This window comes from Diabrotica undecimpunctata, chromosome 7 (genome assembly GCF_040954645.1).
Source record: "Diabrotica undecimpunctata isolate CICGRU chromosome 7, icDiaUnde3, whole genome shotgun sequence".
Classification (NCBI taxonomy): domain Eukaryota; kingdom Metazoa; phylum Arthropoda; class Insecta; order Coleoptera; family Chrysomelidae; genus Diabrotica; species Diabrotica undecimpunctata.
In genome coordinates this window covers 96586420-96610754 of record NC_092809.1, presented here as the reverse complement: position 1 = coordinate 96610754, position 24335 = coordinate 96586420, and the positions used below count along the sequence as shown (strand labels likewise).

The following is a 24335-nucleotide window of genomic DNA, read 5'->3' as shown; positions in this document are numbered from 1 at the left end:
TTTAGCGACTACCATGATTTTTTTGATAAACTTTTTTCCATCCCCCGAGTTGGGGGGTGGTAACCACCCCAAAAGGAAAAGCATTTGATATTGGAGCTATTTTCTACACACTGTCACAATTTCAAGTCAATCCATCTATATAAACAGAATTCTAAGCAGAAAAATTCATATCCTATCCATTTATATTTCGTTGATTGAAAACTTAAATATTGACCAAAAATTGTATGTTTGCAAAAAATTCAACAAACTAACTGGCTTAAATATGGAACAATAAATAAGGTACACACGTCTAGTGAATGAAAATAACGAAATTGAGAAGACCGAGTTCCAAATAAGTTACTGAAATACGGGAGCAAGTTAGGTACAAGAGTTGACATTATTATTACAGAAGATTTTCTATCACTATAAAATAATGATAAGAAAATACCCTACAATTATCGTGGTAGCCTTATTGAGCACCACATTAAAACTTAAACAGTAGATTTTAACAAATAAAGTCACCAGTCTTACAAGCAGGCAAGACTATTGAAAATGTACATACAGGCAACCAGATTCCAGCGAAAATAAACGATGATATACTCAATCAATACCAACTAGGAATGGGATTCTTCTACTGAATATAAAAACAAGATATAACATCGTTGATTACTTGGCACAGTATGCGACACGCTCAAGGTACCAAAATATTTGTCCGTAGACCATTTCCACCTATTTTCATCCAATCTGACGTAAAAATATAATGCTGTTTATATTATTTATGATAATTGCCAAACTAACACTTTTCAAAGTATGTATCTCCAATATCACGACATTCTTAAATAATTCACAAAGTTACAGCTTGCAGCTTGAACTCTTTGACTCCTCAGCATTATATCTAGATTTTAAATTCTAAAACAAAGTGATAACCCAATACGAAGGGAACCGTAACATGTTAGAAAATCAACTGTAGTACATGTTTAACTGCACCACCCTGTACACAATTTTCACAGTAATATCACCTTAAATACTCTAACGACTTTTTAACACGGGCTACCGTTTCCACAACGGTGAAAGCCTACTTTTTTCCTTACAACTATTCCGTTAATTATTTGGTGATAATTATTCAGTAATTATTCGCAAATTCGGTACCGTTTCGACTAATGTCAAGTTAAATATTCTATTAGTAGGTTCCTATACAAAAATGTGGGTTGCCTCAATTAGTGTCTTTCTTATTAAGTAACGTCATTGAATAATAATGTTTTTCCACTTAAAGTATATACTTACTGAAAAGTATTCTAGTTCATTTTATGAATTTTTATTATTGTCGTAATACGAATACGATAGTAATATCATAATCAAATGACATATAATTGACTTACTAATGAATTTTGAAGCACCGCTAATGGAATTGTTCACTAATTATAATGTCTTATTCTAAATCATTATTAATTGCAATAATTTCATAAATTAATATCGTAATAATATTTAGATACTTTAAAATTAGGAGAATCGATTATTGGGACTATTGCTTTTTGTAAATGAAACTTTTCATTTTTAACCTTTGTAACGTTTACGTTTAAAATTTACTGGAAAATTAAAAGAAATATGAATTATTTTAGAAGCAGTTGAGATGAAAGACAACATTTATTTGAACTAAATTAACTGTGCACAATCATTCGATATAATTATCCGAGAGACAACGTGAACTGTATTAAAACAATAGGGTTTATTAGATAAATACATAAGGGTGATACGATTATTCAAAGACTAGTAGTGCACACCAAGAGTACAACATGAGAGAAAACGATCAAAATATATAAGTATTCAAATAAGAAGCCAGACAATAATTTGTAGGTATAAGAAAGGTTTTATAGACAAAAAATGATTTTTTCACTTTTTATGATTGCTTATAAATAAACAAAGCAAAATCAGCTGTACGTCTTCAAAAATTTGTCATTAGTACGTCTTCAAAAACCCGTATAAGATTTTTTCCGCCGTTTTTTTTCTTTAGTGGCCTAGATCTCTTGTTAGTAATTCCATTATAAAAATCATAAAGAAAATATAGTAATTTATGATATATGTACTCAATATTCTTAATTGGATTTGTATTGAATTCCCAACATATTTTTTTTGGAAAGTGAAATTCTACAAGAGAATAGCTTAAGACCCATATTATGTAATTTGCGTCAAACTGGCACAAACTGATCTATCAGTTTTCTAGTTTTTATTTTGATACTATCATTGATTTATATTATTCAGGACACCTACGAAAATATTTGTTTTCGTTTTAACAAAATGTAATTTCTTATTTATCTTCACTTATCTTGTTTTCAATAAGTTTGGCGGTCAGATGTAAGTATCGTCTGATTAGAAATCTTATCTATTTAATAAGGAATTTTGAGTTACTGTATTTATATATATATATATATATATATATATATATATATATATATATATATATATATAATCAACGTTAGAAATCCTAAAAGATTTCCTACTTGTCGAAACTTTTTTTTTTCGTCTTTATAGAGGAATCTTCAAAATCTCAGTCCAGGACGCCACCTGACTGACCTTAGTACAGGTACTTTAAAATGACCTATAATATTAAATGTACTATAAAATACATACTTCGAAACTAAATATCTATATTATGACGCTCTGATGATACCTAATAAGGTTGAAATACGTATAAGCGGATGGCAGATGCCCTACATTGAAATTAAATTTAAAACAGTCTAGCGTTAAAAATTTTTAATCTTAAATAACTTTATCATTTATGGCCCAATTTTGATAATTTTTTGAAAAAGCTGAAAAAAAATCATCCCATGTTACATGATTCAGATTTCCGATTAAGGCGGTTATACACACTTTATCTATGTATAAGACACGCTGTCGTTACGGCCTTTTGGTCTCACTCAAAACTATCCTGTATGAAAGCTTTATTCTTTGCTATACATTTCCAACGCAACTTAAGTTCCTTTTTGTTTTTATGTACTCTTTTGCGACTTTTTACAGGTCTACCTAAATAATCCCAGACGTGGTGAATGCCCCAGACATGCTGGACAATTTAATTTGTCTATTCTAACTTCCATTAGGTATTATTTAACACGTCTGGCGGAATGTGGCTTCTCGTTATTTCGTCATGAGAATAAAGTTGTTGCCTAAAACAGTGTGAAAATTTGAAAAACATGGTTGGCTAAAATATCATTAATCGATATCCATGCTGCCAGTGCTTAATTTTGAGCAAATACGAAAATCAGTCGATACGTCTAAGTACAAAATTCCCATGATATTCCGGGTTATACTATTAGCGATTCTCCTCCATGACTAAAAGTGGAAGCTAAAAGGACATTCCATTAATCTTTCTTCTTTCCTTTAGCCTTGAACTTCTGTAATTTCTGCGTCCAATATAGGCTTCGCCGCATTACTCGCCTCCTAGTTGTGACATTCAACAAATTTTGGGCATTACTGGAGTCTAGCGAATTGCAATATAGATATTTCTTTGAACAATTGGTAAAAATATTTCACCTGTTTGTCTTAAAACACATTTCCTGTAAATGTGTTATTCACCCGAAAACATAAGGTTTTGTCCCTCAGCACTATACCAATTAAGATGTTGACGATCAAATGCCCATCTTGCCACCCCATTAGATCTAAGTAACTTTCGACCACTAACTAGTCAGTAAGCCTTTAACTCAGATTCGCTTGAACAGCGACGTATGGTCGACTACATTATTTCTGTGTCCCAAGCTTCGCGAAGTTGATTTTTGATGCACTGATGTAAAATATAGATTTCACGGCAGCTCATAATAAAGCTATTATGAGCATCGAAATTTTTTCCCTAAACCGGTGCTCTATTCTCTTTATAGCAGAACGATTGATATATATTATAATATTTTCGCAACATATTGATATTTCGCATAGCTTTCTAAAACGGTTAGTTTTCATTATTCAAAACCATTTTGAAAATGTTTTTAAATTATAATAATAAGACAACTGTCAAACAACGACTAAATTGAAAAAAAAAACTTTATTATGGTACTAAATTAGAGAACACGCATAGCTTTATTCAATAATTCGTCACTGAATCAACTAGAGATATTAAAATGAATGAATAAGTAAATAAAAAGTATATAAAAAAATGACCCAGTATAGTTTTGAACGACATCAAAAGTTGTATTACGACAGTGTCTTAAACCTAGATGAAAGAAACATAATTTTGTTTTTCCTCGTATAATATGACTCCTTTCAATATATGTATTCACTTTGACAACTTTTTTAGATACTTAGCAAGCTTTTCCAACTTCTTTATAGCTTCAAGTCTGAAAGTTTTCTTTTATTGACTGTGATATTATTTAAAACATACAAAAATTCTCGTATACTCCATTTTATTATGTTCTCGATACTGTTGTTTTAAATAATTGAAGTCACTAATTTGAATATGATAATGAACTCCCGTACAGTGTAACTTGGTCACGACGTATAAAAAAATTGTGGCTTTTAGTTCAAATATTCAATTTGAAACGAAAGACATTCAATACTACTTAAATGACTGTACGGGTATCAGTATATTTATTTTATTTTTATATTTTCGGGATGTTTTTTACAAAAATTTAACAAAAATAGAATATTCTAACCATAACAAAAATATTAAAAACTAAATATTAAATAATGGTAAACAAATGATTAAATTAAAATAAAATTTTCCTGAAAATCTTATTTTATTACAATGAAATGAATACTCTAGTCGTCTAGTTTAAGTTAAAGGTCATTCATCTTTAATCCCAAACATACTCAATCAAAAAGTGCTTAAATCGTATAGATTTTATATTCGCCAGATCACATGATTGATTAAACTACTGTCACAGTGTCTAAATTCTGTTAATAGGAGAAAAATTGCCATAGTTTGTATGATAGTGTTTTATAGGAAACAAAGGCATGTTTCTAAGAATTCTAAGGTTGATAAGATTTAATTAATTAGAAGTCAGTGCTATGGTCAAGTAGTTTATAGAGAAAAACTAGATCACACTTAGTTCTATAGTCTTCTAGGGAATTGATATTTAGTCTTGACCTTAGTTTGACCAAAGACATGTTCTGTAAGCTTAATTTATAAGCACAAATCCGGAGAAACTTATTTTTAATTTTTTCAAGGGTGTAAATATGGCTAAAATAGTACGGTGACCATATTATAGAAGCATAATTTTTTATGTAAGCAATAAATGATAAGGAACTGTCAAATAACACCCCAAATATCTTATTTCGGTCAGTCTTGAGAGAAGGCTTTTAATGTGATAGTCAAACACAACATTATTTTTATTGTTAAAGGATATAACAAAACTCTTATCCTTATTCAACTGGAGACCATTGGAAAGATACCAATTATGTAAGGAAGTCAGGTCTTCTTGGATCCTTAGACAATCAGATAGGTTTGAATTTTAGAAGTATAGGTTAAGGTCATCAGGAAATAGCAAACGACATAACTTTATTAACTCAGAAATATCATTAATAAACAAGTTAAACAGAAGAGTACCCACATGTGGACCATGTGGGACCTCTGAACTGACCTAGATACGAAACGGGAGTGAACCCTTTATAAAAATAAACTGAACTCTCAATAAGACAACTACTTAACCATGAAGTGGACCACTCAGGAAAACCAATACATCTTAATTTAAAAATGGATAAAGAATGGATTACTGTATGAAAGACCTTTGAGAAATCGGTATAAATGGAGTCCACTTATACAAAGCCTCAAAAGCCCTGACAATGTAGTCATAATAAAAACAAGATTTGTAGACGTAGATTTGCCCTGTCTAAATCCATGTTGCTCAGCAACCAAGAGATTTTTGTAATGCCAAGTGAGATATTTGTTTAGGACATTTCGGATGTAGAAAACTCTTCCAAGTAGGGACTTATGTTCCCCGTAGGCAGTCTACCGGCATATTTCCAGGTAATTTAACAATTTTTATTATGGTTTATTCCATTTAAACCCAATTACTATTTGGTTTTGAGGATACTTTGCAAGAACTACAAAGTTCACCGAAGATGGACTGATTAGTCCAAAAACATTTTGAATTTGATTCTTTTGGGATTTTTAAATTTAATTTTCAATTAAATATACCAATTACAACAGAAGTGTTTTACTTCGATTTTCGAGTTATCTAAAAATAAGGTATAATCAGTTGCTGACTGAGTATATTTGAATCTAGCATATGCAGACTTTTTTGAAATAACAAGTTTTTTACTTATGGAGAAAACCAACGAGAAAATTTTGAAGGTTTATATGTTTTTTTCAAAACATAAAGTGATATTACTTTATCAGATATTGCTTAAAGAGATATTAATATTTGAGTCATCAAAAATAGTATTCCAGTCAACTGAAGAACAGTAATTATTTAGACCTATAAAATTTGCATTAGGATACTCAGAATATGTAGGACTGCAATATAATTGTTTAATATTACATTACAATTGCCACATGATGAAAGATATTGGGAAACAAATTCTCAAATGCCTCTGATAATCCAGTTTCTGATAATCTTCAATAATGTCGAAAATGAAATCTAAAAATACTCCATGTTGATTTGGTATGTTATTTCATTGCTTCAGGTTTAAGTAAGAGAAGCATTCGCATAGTAGCTGAATAGTTTTGTCGACAGTCAACTAACAAGCCTCTTCATTTGATTAAGCCCAATAAGCCAGTGGTAAATTGTAGTCGCCAAATAAATAGACAGGTACATCTGGACTATTGTTTTTAATAGTTTTAACAGCCAAGTAATGACTCCTCTTCCACGCTGCTTTAATTCTTTAAGTTACGATCCAATCTGAAAATGTGGTAGCCATGCATCCACAGACACGTCGTACAGTGCGTACAGAAGAAGTTGTTGCTGCTGTAGAGCATAGCATACAGGAAGACCCGAATCAGTCTATCTGCCATCGTGCACAGCAGTTGGATACGTGTCCATCCACTTTATGGAAGATTTTGCGGAAAGATATTGCTTTGCGTGCTTACAAAATCCAACTCATTCAATCAAGCAAGAATTGAAGGTACATCATCAACGTAGATTCAATGAGTGGGTCCAAAACGAGATTTCCGTTGATTCAGATTTTCCTAAGCGAATTTTGTTTAGCGATGAAGCTCACTTGTGGTTAAATAGCTACGTCAACAAACAAAACTGCCTATTTGGAGTTAAGATAATCCTCAAATGTATAATGAGAAACTATTACATCCAGAAAAACTGACTGTTTGGTGTGCCTTATGGTTTGCTAAAATAGTTGGACCATACTTCTTCAAAAACGATGTTCGCCAGAACGTTACAGTCAATGGTGACCGCTATAGAGCCATGACTACTGCCTTTTTTATTCCCCAATTGAACAACCATGATGTGCAGGGGCTGTCATTTCAATTAGACGGCGCAACATGTCATACAGCTCGAGATTTATTGAAGGAAACGTTTGGTAACCGCATAGTTTCACGTTTCGGGCCGTTAATTGGCCTCTAGGATCGTGTGATTTAACACTGCTAGACTATTTTATGTGAGAATATGTGAAGGTGGTAGTCTACGCCGATAAGCATGAAATGATTGACCACTTGGAGGACAAAATTCGGTGCGTTATTGTCGATATACGGCGACAAATATTGGAAAGTGATCGAAATTGGACCTCCAGATTAGACTCCGTCAGAGCCAGACATGACGGTCATATGCCAGAAGTCATATTTAAATTTAATGCCAAAAGATTATCTTTCAAATAAAGTCAATTTCATGTCAATCTATAAAAATGATCTTTGTTTTATTTCATTTCAAAGTTCTATACCTCTAAAAACACCCTTTATAACTACTTGAAATTATGGCAATTAATAAGTTATTAAAGTATACTAAATCTCAGCTACATTGATCAAATAGTTTACATGTTATTCAATTTGTTTATCTCGGATTAGCGATTATTTAAACAACTGTACTTGTCCAAACAATGACTATAGAGGTATTTAGCAGTTATTTTATTTTTAAACGGTTTTTTAATAACAATTTTGATAAAATGTTGAAATGTTTTTAATATATCTCGTAAATTAAAGAACTTTTTGAGGTCTACGACATTTAGTTGAACCAGTTTTCTCTAAAATGGATAAGAAACGATTCATAGGCAAAAATTGATTTTTATTATTATTAAAAAAACAAACAAAATCAGCTGTACGTCTCCAAGGATTTGTCATCGGCTATTTCTCATTATACATTTTAGAAAATACAACTACCTGTATAAAATTTTTATGTAAAATGGATGGTTTTGTCGACAGATAGACTAGTGTAAAGTATTTCTAATTGCATTCGTAGTTAATTTTCAAAAATATGCAAATAAACAACCTAAAAATGCTTCTTAAGGGAGTTAAAATATTTTTATGCGAGATCACGATTTTAGAACTATTTTTTACATTGTATAATTTTTGTAGTAACATCTTATCTTTAGCTACATGTACAATACAATATTTTCTAGGATATATTGCTCATAATATGTCATAAAATAAATTAATATTTTGAAATCATTTATGAACAAATATAACCTTGTGCAAATCTCAACAAATAGGAAGTACTTGCACATCCAAATCTGCTAAAATTCATCAAAAACTGTATAAACTTTTTATTGTAAACCTTGGCAAAAAACAAAGTTAGGACGATAGACCTCATCTGGATGAATGATTTTAAAGGAAGCCGCATACCATTTGAGAATTTGCGAATATTCAGATTATTGTTTAATTTGGATTTTTTATTCCAAATTATAATTAATGATATTATAATCACGAGTAATTTATTATGCATTCTACATTTTACAGTAATTATTCATATTTAAAATTTTATGAATTATTTTAAACCGAAGTACATAAACGATATGAAAATAATAATTTATACATTATTTGTCATGAAAAACAAAAGAAAGCTCATTTCAGGGGACTTTCAACTTTAGGCTGCTATTTATAGGACAATTCTTACTAAATTAATTTTATTTTTCAATTAACAGTAGATTCAAAGTATATGAGGGATAGCTGATGACAAATCCTTGAAGACGTACAAAAAATTTTTTTCTATAAACCATTCTTCTACTCGTAAAATACCGCCTGTTCAAGCTCCATTTTTTTTTAAATGGAACGTCAAATTGGAGTGCACTGAAAATTTGTTTCAATATCTCAGTTTACATGGCACACAAATGCTTTATTTTTTAAATTCCGATAGTTCGAATAAATAATAGGAACTGTGCTATTTTCACGGAAAATCCTGGAAAAACTAATTACTTAAATATTTCCATAAAAAACTTGAATTTTACTATTATGTATTTGTAAGGAATATTTTAATTTTATTGATTAATGTATATTATTTATATAAATATATAATAAATAACTATTAATTCTCCTTTGTAAAGTTCAAAAGGATTAGATTCAAAATTTATTTTAAAACCATTTATCGAAGTAGTGTAAAAACTTCTTAAAAAATCGTTTCATATTTTAATTTAAATAAACACATTTGGAGTATTAATTTATAATTAATATTATACACTCATATGTGCACAAAAAACGCAACGGAGAAAATTTTGGTCAAATTCAAAGTATTAAATTTTTTTATTTTTAGCCCTATTTTGATGATTTTTTTAGCACACTGAGTATAAATTTATAAATTTTAATTTGGTATAGTCAGTTTTTTGACACAATTTTATATTTGACTTATTGTACGGGGTTAACTAAAACGTGGTTTTATTATCCTAACTTTGAAACATACTGTGGAATAATTTCGTTTGCGAATTTTCGTAAAACCTTATTTTTTAGTTGCAACCAAGCCTCCTAAGTATTGTGTTTTTTGTTTCATGTCAAAATATGCTTTGGTTCATTTTTTAGAGCCAAATGAATTTGCCACCCAAAATTTAGGACTTTTTTAATTATGATTATTTTGACTTACAGTCAACGAGTCAACGCTTTGCGAGATCGTCATTTAACAGCGGTGCAAATAAGAAATCAGCTTCAAGAGGTTCGAGGCAATAATGTAAGTGTATTTACAGTTCATCGAAGATTACATGAATTTGGTTTGCGAAGTTGCAGACCCAAATTATTTCCACGGCAAAGAGTGGCTAGACTACAATTTTCCAGGGAACATTTACATTGGAATTTAGGACAATGGAGTAATGTTCTTTTTACAGATGAGTCGAGATACTGTCTTCACTCATCAGATGGGAGAGAATGAGTATGGCGTCGAACTGAAGAGAGATTTGCGGAGTGCGCTTTCAGCCCCCGCGTTAGCCATGGAGGGAGTTCAGTGTTGGTATGGGCAGGAATATCCCGAGAGGGGCACATTGAATTGGTATTTATTGAAAGTTCGTTGACTGCACACCGGTATATTGAGGCAATTTTAGCGATTCACGTAGTACCCTTTTCTCAATATATCGGCGATGATTTTCTATTATTGCAAGATAATGCGCGACCCCACTCTGCAATGTGTGTCACGCAATATTTAGAGGAAGTTGGTATTAATAAAATGAACTAGTCAGTGTGTTCGTCAGATCTGAACCCAATAGAGCACGTTTGGGATATGCTTGGTAGAAACATTAGAGGTCGCGAAGTCGCGCCAGCTTCAACTAACGAACTTCGCTAGGCTCTAGAAGAGGAATGGCAAAACATCCAGCAAGATGATATTTGCAACCTCATAGACAGCATGACGTGTACAGGCAGTTATAGAGGCTAGGGGAAGCAATACAAAGTATTAAGTTATTTTTTAATAGTTTTTCTTTGTTATTTGCGTACTTAGGTTAAGTTACATTTAAGTTGTTTTTTTTTTATGTTTTGTTATTGTTATCATTGTTAATTAAAACCAAGATCATGTCGTTGCTTTTAATCATTATTTAAATCCAGTGCTTCTGGGATGACGCTATGAAATTCCTTTCGATATCAGTCACCAAAGCCCCCATCATCGTATTACAAATTAATACAAAAGATAATGTACTAATAGGAAAAGTCGTAAAATGTGGGTGGCAAAGTCATTTCGCTCCTAAAAATGAACCAAATTCATATTTCCACATGAAACAAAAAATATAATACTTAGAAGACATGGTTACAACCGGAATTATTCCACAGGATGTTTCAAAGTTTCGATTTAATTGAAAAATCACAATTCAATTAACCCCGTATAATAAGTCAAATACAAAATTTTATTAAAAAACTCACTATACTAAATTAAAATTTATAAATATTACAGTGGGCTAAAAAATCATCAAAATAGGGCTAAAAATAAAAAAACTGAAATACTTCGACCCAAATTTTCTCTGCTGTTGCGTTTTTTTGACTGTATAATTATATAAATAATATACATTAATTATTAAAATTTATATATTTTTTACGAAATAACAGTAAAATTCAATAAATTTTTTATTGAAAAAAATAATTTATTTATTTTTCCGGGATGAATAAGTGGACAAGTGCTTATTATTTTCTCAAGCCACCCAGTTAAAAAAATGAATGTTCTGCATGCCATAGAAGGCAAAATATTGCGCAATTTCCACCAACTGGAATTTGAAATTCCATTCTAAAAAACCGGGAGCTTGAAAAATTCCCCTCCACTTTAATGTGGTGGTAATCTTGGTTACTATTGGTCATAGAAGCTCCTTTTTTGAAAGATTGTCTTTTTTCACCATCTTTTCAGTCTACTTACAATTACATAAAAAAGCCTACTTACAATTACATAAAAAATATCAAAGTTATATATATGTTAATAAGCTAAAAAGTCAACCATTTTTAAAATGGTTTTTTTAGTAATAATTTTAATAAAATGTTAAAGTTTTTTAATATATCTTAAAATTGAGCTTCAAAGAATCGATTACAATCTTCTAAATAACTCTAGCATCATTGTTTGGGAAAGTAGTTGTTTAAAAAATCACTCTCTGAGACAAAAAAATTGAAGAACTTACAAACTATTTGGTCAATCTAGCTCTCAATAACTCATTAAGTGCCATAATTTCAAGTAGTTACATTAAATGCCATTATTCAAAAATCAAAGTTATTACCATTTATAAATTACTGCAAAATTAAGGGCTTTTTGCAATTATCTCATTCTATTGTTTATGCATTTTAATTTAGAAACTCAAAAATCTGTATCAACACTTTTAAAATCTGTATCTTTTATTTGAATCATTTTTCTCTAAAATGTATAGAAGCGTTTTATAAGCAAATAAGTAATGATTTTTTTCTCTCTTTACGATTTTTTTATAAAAACAAAGCAATATCAGCTCTATGTCTTCAAGGATTTGTCATCAGATATCCCTCATACACCTTTTAGAATCATCAAAAACCTGTATCAGATTTTTTCAGCAGTTTTTTTCTTTACCAGCATCCAGAGTCTGGCTAGAGTAATAGAGTTGGCAATTTGTAATGTACCATAAATGATTAATAATCTTTAGATTGATAATTTTTATGAAGAATCTTGTAAAATGGCAATACTGGATTTATTCATGTCTACTGCCATCTTAAAGAGATCTAAGTGGCTCACAAGATCCACCTTATGTACTGCATGTATGGTTGATCCCCATTATGAAAATCATAAAGTATTACTTAAATAGCAACTACAAAAGTGAGATTAATATAGGATTTGATAGTAAACTTTAGGTCCTGTATATATGTTCAAAATAATATAATATCTATAGGAGTTAACTACACACAAAAATCCTTACTGTAACTTCTTCCATATCTTTTTTATCCAAAATATCATCCGAATGTAAAATATTGTCAGTGAGAGACAAAACAAATTAAAGGAAATTTTTATAATTATCTACATAGTGTAATAACAAAAAAGACAATAATAATTCATGAATTAAAATACTATCACAATTCTACATTCAATAGAGCTGAGGACATATCTAATTGATCAACACTTTGCACATATAGGAAAATCCAAAAGACATTACCACCTCCATAAAAACCTTGAGTAAATATAGAGCTGTGAAAATACATACTTGAATGGCAACAAGTCTCCGAAAATGATATTAGAGAGGTCATAAGAAAACTACAAAAAAAAAGATAATCTCCCATTAGATTAATCCAGATCAATCTCAACTCTATGAGAATGGCGATAGTGGTAACATTGTATAAAGGAGGGGACTTGAAGCAACTTGGAAGTTATAGGATATTATCTCTTTTAACAGCCATGTCAAAGATCTTGGAACCATGTGTAAATAGTAGTACCCAAAAAACCAACATAGCTAGGGCTCTTATAATCTCTTATAATAAACTGAAAAGTAATAAAAATCATGTCTATGCCAAATAATTAATTCAAAACTATGCAATTTTAGTTGTATAAATAAAAACATGTAACTATGGGCCCAAAAATGAACTTATCCCCAACATGTTTCCATCATTATTACTTAACATAATAATTAACTCTGGACTTAAGGTTTTTTACTCCAAAAAACTCTGTAGGTAGTCTGTACTATTAAAATTATAAATTCATGTTAATATTACTGTCATAAAAGTAATGTGTTTAATTAAATTTAAAAAAATCTCATCAAATAAAAAATATATTAACAAAGATAAATAAAATCTTATCTTTAATCCTCTTTGTTTATTTTGAAAGAATAGAAATGTTTCTGTCTCTATTTATATACTGGAAATAATATGTTTGGTTACTACTTACAAGATTTCTAAATTAGAAGACTTTTTAAGTACTTAAATGTGGGGGAAAATATTTTTACATTTTTTATAAACAACATTTACATATTTGCAAATAAATTCAATATTCAAACTGAATGTAAAGATTTGAAAAACATTACCAAAATTTTCCAATTGTGTTTTAACATCAACTAAGTATTTTTTTTATTTGTGTAAGAAAAGAAATTTACAATCTGCCTGATTGGGTTGATGTAAATTTAGACATGCACCAGGACAAATATACATAAAAAATCCAAATAAATTAAAACTCCCTAATTTAAGAAAAATATTACTTTCGAATAATATTTTTAGACCTTTCTACTTTTCGCTTCCAAGTAGATTAAAAAATTTTTATTAATTAATTTATCAATTATTATAAATTTATGAGCATCTTAAAATAAGACAAAAAAATAAAGTAAATAATGACATATTTTGACACAAAATAAAATGAAATGGATAAACATTTTACGGAGTAATATTTTAAGGGTAATATAAAGGCATAACATGTCTGTGTGGTTGTACAAATACAATATTGGAATGGGGAATATAGGGTCTATGTAGTGACGGAAATAAAATAAAAGTAATCTCTCCATACAGGAGCAAATAAAGGATGTAGTATAAAACTTAACAACATTAACAATGAAAAACGATTACATCAAGAGTAATTTTAAGAAAAAATTGTCTTAAGAGCTCACCTTAGAGAGACAACTGAAATTACTCATAGGGATGTTTAGGTAAACAGTGAATCAGTTGATTTTTATCAATAATTTTGTAATACAAATAAAAGTACTTGATAAAAGAATAATATAAAAAGATACCAACATAATATAAAATATTATTTGTATTAAAAGCAGAGACTTACCTTATTTGGAGTACCATATTTAAAAAGATTTCTACTTTTAACTGGTGTCAGGGCTTGTCTTTCATCACACTGAGACTTAACATCTTCTATATTTTCACCTAATAATTCATTCCTCAACAAAATGTTATACACTGAACTGTCCCTCGCATTTTCACCCGTTTCTCTTGTCTTCTTACCTGTTTGAGTGTTCTTATTAGGATCAGGTATAGTGGCAAAGGAAGTCTCCCAATTATTATTGGCTCTATAAGGAATAAATCGGTCATAACTTCCTAGTCTATGAGGCACTTCTACATCAAAAAGATTTCTAGCAACAGCTAGTTTTGATTGTCTGAATATTCGCTCGTCGATGTTAGTGAACATTTTACTGTTAACAAAAGTTCTACAGTTGGACTGATCAAAATGTAAATATAAAAGGTGTATAAGAGGTATAGTATTTATGTAAATCTCATGTTAATGTACACAGTTCAAATGTCATGCTCATCAATTGCATATGCACTATGCATCAATCTAAAATCTAAATATTTATTGGCAGATCCTGAACATGAATCACAATCTACATATAGAACTAATGGTGTACTGCTTCATCCTCTTCTATTATATACAATTCAAATTATTTCAATAAACCGAAAATAAAAGTTGCACTACACAAGTAAACAATTTTCACTGCATTACATTCAAAATTTGAACATTTATTAACAGAAACTGCTCAACTTTGATAACGAGCGTTCAACAGAACATCCCCACTAACTCTATGGGTTTTAAACTTAAGACAAGTTTAACATTATTGACAACCAAAATTATATTTCTAATTTAACCAATAGTATTTAAAACAATAATCATCAAACAAAGACAAGACTATACTGTTTACTCGCTAATGTCCAATCGTACATTAGTCTATTTCCCGTTGATTACGGCTTAAAGCTGATTGACAGATTGGCATTTGTGAGCGTTGGCTACACTGATGTTTGGTTGTAAATTTAAAAAAAAAATTATTAAAATGTTTTATTTATACTAGTCATTGTTTAATTAAATAATACATTGTATTTAACTGTTATATAATAAGCGTTTATTATTATCCTGCATTTTAAAATAAAAAAAAAACTTAATTTCTAAATTAATTGACTGCAAATTGACAGCAAACCAGCAGTAAACCAACTAACTGTCACTGTCAAGCCTCACTCATGTCAAGATATTTTGAAAAGAATTTTACCTTGTATGTTTATTATCAAAGTTTATAGAAATTTGAACAAGACATTCACTGATTTTTAAGTCAAAGTGTTTTTTAACATTTAGTGGCAATGGTACGTTTATAAATTGCTTTTGTTCCAAATCAATTGGTGTACTTAATTTTAATATATATTTTTTAGTCTTATCAGGATGATGAGGAAGGAGTGCCGTTTGATAGTACAACTGGGTCATTTCCAAAGGACTTTGGTTATGGACCTTTTGAGGGTGAACATGACCTTATGCCTTCAGCAGGTGATCAAAAGCCCAGAATTCTTTTAATGGGCTTAAGAAGATCTGGAAAGTCTTCCATTCAAAAAGTGGTATTTCATAAGATGTCGCCAAATGAAACACTCTTCTTAGAAAGCACTAATAAAATTGTAAAGGATGATATTAATAATTCCAGTTTTGTACAGTTTCAAATATGGGATTTTCCTGGACAAATAGACTTTTTTGATTCTAGTTTTGATTATGATATGATTTTTGGAGGATGTGGGGCACTGATTTTTGTAATAGATGCTCAGGTATACATACTTTATTTAGTTATTATAACTTCCAAATTAAATTAATGAAGCTAATAATTTTAAAAACAAATTATACTAATTATAAAAGAAGTGTGCATATTAGAATTGTCTTAAAGGATGCTGAAGACCTTGAAATGATAGTTACACTACTGCTAAGATTAGGGATTTTCCATAAGAATAATTATTACATGATAATTATTCTATTTTATATTAACAAGCTGTTATAAAACCACTTACTTTCTTTCTTCTCAATTCCTGACTGTGCCTCAAATTTTCTGTTTGTTTAATGTGTGTTATAAAAGTTAATTGAACATTCTAATGCTATTTTCCAAAAAAACATGCACTTTTCATATATTTTGAACAGAAGAATTAGCAATGTGGGTAAATATAATTATTGATAAATTGTGTCAAAACTACTGACAAACTTCTATACTCTCATAACTGACCAAACCCTAACATCAGCAATGAAATGTCCATGTCTGAATATTTATTTGATTGTAAATTGGGTTTAATGAATGTAATTGTGATTAATGCAATATATTAACAACTGAGCAGTTTTAGTTGTTACGACACTGTGGTGACTTTCATTAATTCTCACACTACACACATGTTGTTCCTTACACATACTACATTAACAGATATTTCATGTTAACCAATATTAACATTTGATGTCAGATAGTGTGGATCACCAATGATTACCCATCTGCCATTAATATAACAATTGACTGATTTCTAGACTGATTCTATTTCTATTGATTCTGAACATGAATTCCATCAAATACCTATAAGCTGAGTTCATATGCAGAGCATGTAGTACAGCACCAGTAACAGTCAACGAACTGATAGATTTTACATTGTTAACTTTACCAATAGCAATTTTAGCTTTGCCATTGAGTTGTTTTTTTTTTGTTTGGAAATGTATTTTAAACTATATATTTATTATTCCCACTGAAGCTAATATGTCCACTATGTAGGCAACTATATTATAGCTATTAAAAAAATATATAATTTTTTAGGATGATTACAATGACGCTTTAACTAAACTAAACCTAACTGTAACGAAGGCATATAAAATTAATCCGAGTATAAAATTTGAAGTATTCATCCATAAAGTTGATGGTTTAGGTGATGATTACAAAATGGAATCTCAGAGGGATATCCACCAAAGAGCAACAGATGATCTGAATGATGGAGGTACTGTAGCTTTAATATTTTTCCTTAATATATTGAAAACAACACTCCTAGAATTTTTATAATATGTATGTTTAATGTCTGCAGCATGGCAATTGACACAGTTACAGTATAAAATTGGAGTGTAACAACTATAAAGAGATTTACAATAAAATATTCAAATTTTAAATTTTGTAATATAGTCTAATATCTCGTAAAAAATTAATCCTATGTTGATTCACATCCTCTACGAATATTGGCAATCACATTGGTTCAAATTATTTTGTTGACAGCTGATCTGAAGAAATGCATGGTCAGCATACCAGCTCACTATATGATATTCCCCAACCACAATGTCCTTTGGCACCCTTGAGTTATTTTGCTTTTCAGCTTGATTTGAAAAATTACCTGAATTAGTTGGTACTTAGAATGTATACCTTTCAGATTTTTTCATATGTTTGTGACATATCAATGTATGAAATTCTAAGCCTGCTTTGATAGTACCATATTTTGAAGACTTTTAGTCATTTAGATGTTGCATTTGCCATGGTCTAAATTTCCACTCCATCATAAAGAGGAAAACACATAGTATTTAACAATCTATTATTATATCAATGTTCAGGTGCAATAGTACCTTTTAAATGCTGCATTTCTGTGCATAGTCCAATTCCTTATGTATACTGCAATGTTCCCTACTCTAAAGTTTCATTATTTGCTCTAACTGTATGCTGTATTTCTTTGCTTTTACATACTATAACAATTCTGGTCTTTTGAAAGTTACATTTGATGCAATATTTGTCACAGGCTTTTACTATATGATTTATCAGTGTGTGTGATCTTTCAAAATATCAGCAAAAACATTAATACCATCTTAAAAACTGTCTGGTGAACTTAGGATTTTCCGTAGGTTTCTTTCCAGATTACAGACTCCAAAACCTTACAATGAAAAGACAATATAAGGCAATGTAAGGCTAGAAATACCAAATGGAAATAGTGATTTTTGGATTAAATCTACACCTCTTAATTTACAAAATCATATATATATATATATATATATATATATATATATATATATATATATATATATATATATATATATATATATATATATATATATATATATATATTTATTTTATTTTTTAATGTTGGGTAAAGGAATTTATATCAAAGACTTTGGACTTATAATTCATAAAAGAAATGAAGCTGTATCACTCCTTTTATTGTTGTGGGAGATTAGTTCATTTAGCTTCTTATAGACTTTGATAAAAAAAATTTCTATTAATACTATTTCTATCTTAACAATTTATTCTGCTCATTACAGGAGGTAATCAATGACCTTTATTACATTTTTTTAGAGTTTGCTTTGGTTTTCATATGTATGGATTCCATTCAGTAATTTTTTATTCCATATCTTGCTGTTTTAAAAATTGTTGGGTTTAACCATTGTATTTTGTCCATATCATAGATAAATAATATATTATATACAAGTAACTAGGCAACTCAATCTACTATCATTACTAATCATCATTTGGCGGGAAATTCAAATGGACACTCCTTTCCCCATACCCTTTAGTGCCTCTTGCGGGCTATTTCGTTACTAATTAAAATTGGCTGGATAATTGAAAATATCTTATTATTTTCCGATGAAATAATCTCATATATATTATTTAAAAATAAAAGGATATATGAAAAAAGCACAATTTTTTCTAGATATACGTGTATTTATTTGTTGTTTAAGATAAAACAGTTAGAACTAATTACATAATATTTATTACACTTACAATTTCATAAACAAATGTTAAATACTATTATTGTTTGCTTCCTGAAAATTTTTAAAATTGACGCTTCTACTCAGAGATATTCAAACAGTCTTTTAAAAATCATTCACACCATTTGTTACTGGAAATGACATTTCTAATGGCTAATTTCTGATTGTTAATTTGGGCAGTCCAAATTTGACATAACTGCAATATATAAAATCATATTAATAAAATATTATTGTTCATTAATTTACAACAAGAAAATAGTTTCAGTGACAACTTACTATCATCATCCATGGAATCCTATGCATTTTTGTAATTTTTCCATGATTTATATACAATGGTACAAAATAATAATTCATCATGTTTTTACTAGCATAACACAAAAATTCTTTCCCGCAATTCCACAATAGGTAACTAAAACTAAACTTAAAAAAAAAGTAACCAACCTCAATAAATATTACTAAGAATAAATACAAACGAAAGTTAAAGATAATAAAATAAAATTGAAAGCTGTAAACCAACAGAAGATCTGTCATTACTTTTGACACAATATTAATTGCGGTATTAATCTTCGTTTGATTATTTTATTTGTGACTCCCCCAGATTGTGTTAAAATAAATGATTGGTTAAAGTCTTAGTGAGCGAGATAGGCTGTCATTTCTATTTATTATGTGACTGCGGTCAAAGTGATGGGGAAATGTTCCAAGGTCATTCATATAAGTTTCTGGGGCATGGTCTATATTATCATCATAATTGCCAACATTCTTTTCAACAGCTCCAGATAAGTCTTAGCTGCGTTTACTATTTTCCTCCACTGTTGACATCTTGTGCGGTAATCGCCCATTGTTGCACCCCCACATTGCGTAGATCACTCAATACTGCATATTTCTATCTTTTTTTGGAGACCACCTGACCTGCCATCAGACTTTTTCTAATATGTTGTACTGACCATCTTATTCGGATATTATATGGTCTCTATAAGGACCAAAAATAATTTTTTTCTACATGCTTATAGTTAAGGTAGGACCGATTATGTACATAAGTTGCAATAATTATTGACCTTGTTTACCACGCGCATTCCGGATTTTATAATCCATTATGTAGATCATTGTTATATAAATATGTTCTGTTTAGTAATTAGTATGTGAGTTTCTAACAAACTGTTAATAATAAAGACAGTGTGTAGAAAAACGAAAATAAACATATTATTTTTTATAACAGGATTTGTTTAAAAACTATTTCTGTTCCCCTTCTAAGAAAAACGCGTGCATCCTTTACAAGGTGATTGGTAGTGACTTTGGTCACGTGTCATTGTTAGCTTCTTGGATTTTAACAGTTGCTTGAAGTATTATCGACTTATCTCTCCATCGTCTGTAAGCAATTGTCATCTCTTATAAATCTTGGTTTGTTGACCCTGATGCCCTTATAGTTTTTTAGCTCCCTGTAAAACTGCCGAGACTGACCGATTCTATGTTCCTTCTTAAGTTTTTTTTACTTTCCAGTTTATTAATTTTACAATATACAAGTTTAATTCAAATACACATTAATAAACCAAGAGCCCTAGCTATGTTGGTTTTATGAGTACTACATTAACCATGGTTTTACAAAGCTTTTTTTTGGTGTAATAAGTTTTTGTCCATTAATTCAAAATTTACAATAAGAAATTTAAATTATTCAAATGTTATTGGTCTTAAAGTATTTATCAAAAAGTAATTGTTTTAGTTCAAATTTAAATCTTCCTAGTTGACTTGAGTTCACATTGAGTTGACATAAGTTCGCATTCTTTCTGTTCGAAAAGTACCCCTTTACTTATAGTAGAAGCCACAGTTAAAACGCAGTGCAGGTAAGATAGGCAATGTATTTCTTACGGGAGAACAGAAGACCACGTTGCCGGTTTGTCCCGAGCGGCGCATCAGGACCGGATTTAAAAATCATAGCACTGGAATATACGCGCACACAACAATTGCCTACGGTTGTATAAAAGACTTTATACAATATAAAAATATATCATTATTTTTTCAACTAGAGCATGGTTCACCCATCGATATACACCCATGGACAAAAATATCGAATATTTTGGAATTTTCCAATTTTTTTTTTTGTAGTCACTATTATTTCAAAATAATTTTAGATTACTGATAATGCTCATAAAGTAGGCTGATGTACTCAACTGGTTTGAAATATTTTGATGTTTATTTTGACGTTTATTCAGTGGTTAGTGTCATTCGTACATTTTATCATAAAAATCCTTCTTCACGTAACGGAAAAATCATACTAATTCGGTTATTTTTAGTTTAATTTATTAAGTTTAATTAAATATTGTTTTGATTTAACTAAGTTTAAAACAAGTATCCCACCAATTCGGCACTGCTATGAAGTCCAAGTAGCACATATTGTAATTTTGTACGAGGAAGGATATGCACAAAAAGGTATCGCACGACGTCTCATCAGAACTGAATCTATAGTTTCAAATACTCTAAAAAGGTACCGCAAAACAGGAAATTTTGTACGAAGGCCTGGTCAAGGACGCCCAAGTTGCACAATCGCAATTGATGACCGTTTTTTGGTTTTTAATTCTACACGAAATCGTTCATTGATATCGATGCACCTCAGAAATGAGCTATTAAATGTTAGACAAGTTAATGTGAGTTCACAAACAGTTAGACGAAGATCAAAAGAAGCTTAAAGGAAACTGGATTAACCGGAAAAACGTTCTTTTCACTGATGAGACCAGAATCCTATTATGGAAGCCAGATGGTCAAAACTACGTCTACAGAAGAGTTGGAGAACGATTCGCCAGCTGCAGTCTCGCCCAGACACTTAGTTTTGGAGTTGATGGCATAATTCTTTGGGAAGGTATTAGTTGGGAGGTACGTACCGCACTTGTGGAAGTGATTGGGCGAATGACTGGTGATTCTGACGTTTAAAACATCCTGCAAGATCATGTTTTGTCATATGTTGGTTACATTGGATATGAAAGATTCACGTTAATGCACGGTAATGCTCGACCACATGCCGCTGCCATAGTAATTGCCTTGATGAGGTCCAAATTCGAAGATTGGATTGGCCACCCTCTAGCTCGGATTTAAATCCAATAGAGCACATGTGGGATTACCTAAAACGCAGTATACGACAAAGAAATCCCGTTCCAAATACGATAGAGCAGCTTCGTTGCCAGTCATCATCATCATCATTCAATCTTCGCTTATCCACTGCTGGACATAGATCTCCCTCATAATTTTCCATCTATTTCGATCTTGTGCCTCTTGCATCCAATTCCTATGACAACGTTTTAGATCGTCAGTCCAACGTGTTGGTGGACGACCTCTGCTTCGGTAGGCATCATCTCTTGGTCTCCATTCCAGTATCCGCTTTGTCCATCTATTATCTGTCATTCGAGCCACGTGACCTGCCCAGTTCCATTTCAGTGTTGCTACTCTCTCTACTGCATCAGCCACTCCTGTTCTTTGTCGTAGCTGGCGATTTGGGATCTTGTCTCGTAGTGAAACGCCCAACATAGCACGCTCCATCGCCCTTTGACACACACGGATCTTTTGAACTGTTCTCCTTGTCATGGTCAACATTTTCGCACCGTAAGTTAACACTGGCAAAACACACTGATTAAACGTTTTTCTTTTAAGGCATATTGGTATATCAGACGATTTAAAAATATGGTTCAGCTTGCCGAAGGCTGCCCAAGTCTTATACGACGGAGAAGCTCAACGGTTTGGTTATCTTTTCCTATGCGAATCTCATGACCTAGGTATTTATAGGCCATTACCTGGTCTATGGATCTTGTTCCTACGCATATATCTTCGCTGACTACAAGATTTGTCATCATCTGGGTTTTAGATATATTTATTTTCAATCCCCCTTCTAGCGAGGAAAGGTAGAGCTGATTTAAAAGTTCTTTGGCCTCATCTATCCTATCAGCTATTAGTACAATATCATCTGCAAACCTTAGATGGCTAAGCTTTTCTCCGTTTATGTCGTTTATTCTGACCCTTGTCGGTCAGTTTTGCCCTTTTATATATATATATATATATACAGATTGAACGAATTTAAAACGGAACATACGAAATCAATGTATTTCGGCTCAACTCCGCTCTAGGTGGTTGGCAAACAAAAGGTTGTCAAATAATTATATTATAAAAATCCAATACTTCAGCGGGCTGCTGGATTCTGAATTCATTCAAGAACAAGTCAAAACTCCACCCAAATAGGTTGCCTAGAATCACTGAAAAAACTAGACTAATACACAAACAGTTATTATGCTGTCAAACCACTTATCGCTTCCTTATAGTCCAAGAGATAGAGCCGAAATTTTGAATTGATCAGTAATATGACATTTCTCTATTGGAATATATTCATTGTAACTGGGTTAAAACTTTGCCTTACAGGCGGACGCCCCTCGTGGTACAGGGGGTGGCTATACAGGGATGAAGTCATTTTTTTCGGAAAAATGAACGATCTATAATATGGCTGAAAATTTGCCCAGAGTAAGATCTTGGTATAACTAGACGAAATCCCAAAGGGCGGACGCGACAGTGGATACATAAGGGGTGGCGGACAGGGGTGAAATTGCAATTTTTTGGGGAAAAATTAACGATAAGTAATATGTCCGCCATTTTTATGGCTCATTATTTAGCCCCTTAAAACTCTAAATCCAAAAGGGCGGACAGCTGGGTTGGTACAGGGAGCCATAAAACGGGGTCAAATGTAGCACTTGCCTGCGCATTTTAGGTCTCGGTAACAATTTTCAAACTGATTTTATTATGATATTTTTATACCGATTGATTTGAAAATTTGTATGCTCACTTCTGTTACTATTCTAAGAAGCGTCAAGTAGAGTTTTCCTCAAAATGTTCCAAAAACATTTCCGTAAATGAAAATTTTCGTAATTTTTTGAGGTAAAATCTAATTTGTAGAATCCTTTCGATTTTCTGTAAGTTATACCATAATTTTTTTCCAAAAATTTTCAAACGATTTTTCCGATAAGAAAAAAAAATTTAGAAAAACTTTTCTAAAACATTTGATAAAACTCTACGTCATCGTCTGAATCTTTTATAGAATATTTTGTAGTTTTAAAATGATATTATGATAATGTTTTTTTTTCAAACTAAAGTCATATTTACTTTACA

General features: G+C 30.8%; 2 protein-coding genes across 2 annotated transcripts in view; one reads left to right on the top strand and one right to left on the bottom strand.

Annotated features, from left to right (window-relative positions):
- The window catches only part of fzr (fizzy and cell division cycle 20 related), a 124043-nt gene extending 108733 nt beyond the window's left edge, over positions 1-15310 (bottom strand). Inside the window, exon 1 of the mRNA XM_072537811.1 lies at positions 14514-15310. Coding sequence (XP_072393912.1) covers positions 14514-14873 — 360 coding nt within the window. The 5' untranslated portion in view covers positions 14874-15310. The remainder of the gene's footprint in view (positions 1-14513) is intronic.
- Positions 15311-15477: 167 nt separating this feature from the next.
- The window catches only part of RagC-D (Ras-related GTP binding C/D), a 61150-nt gene continuing 52292 nt past the window's right edge, over positions 15478-24335 (top strand). The window contains exons 1-3 of the mRNA XM_072537802.1: positions 15478-15814; positions 15881-16261; positions 17278-17455. Coding sequence (XP_072393903.1) covers positions 15812-15814; positions 15881-16261; positions 17278-17455 — 562 coding nt within the window. The 5' untranslated portion in view covers positions 15478-15811. The remainder of the gene's footprint in view (positions 15815-15880; positions 16262-17277; positions 17456-24335) is intronic.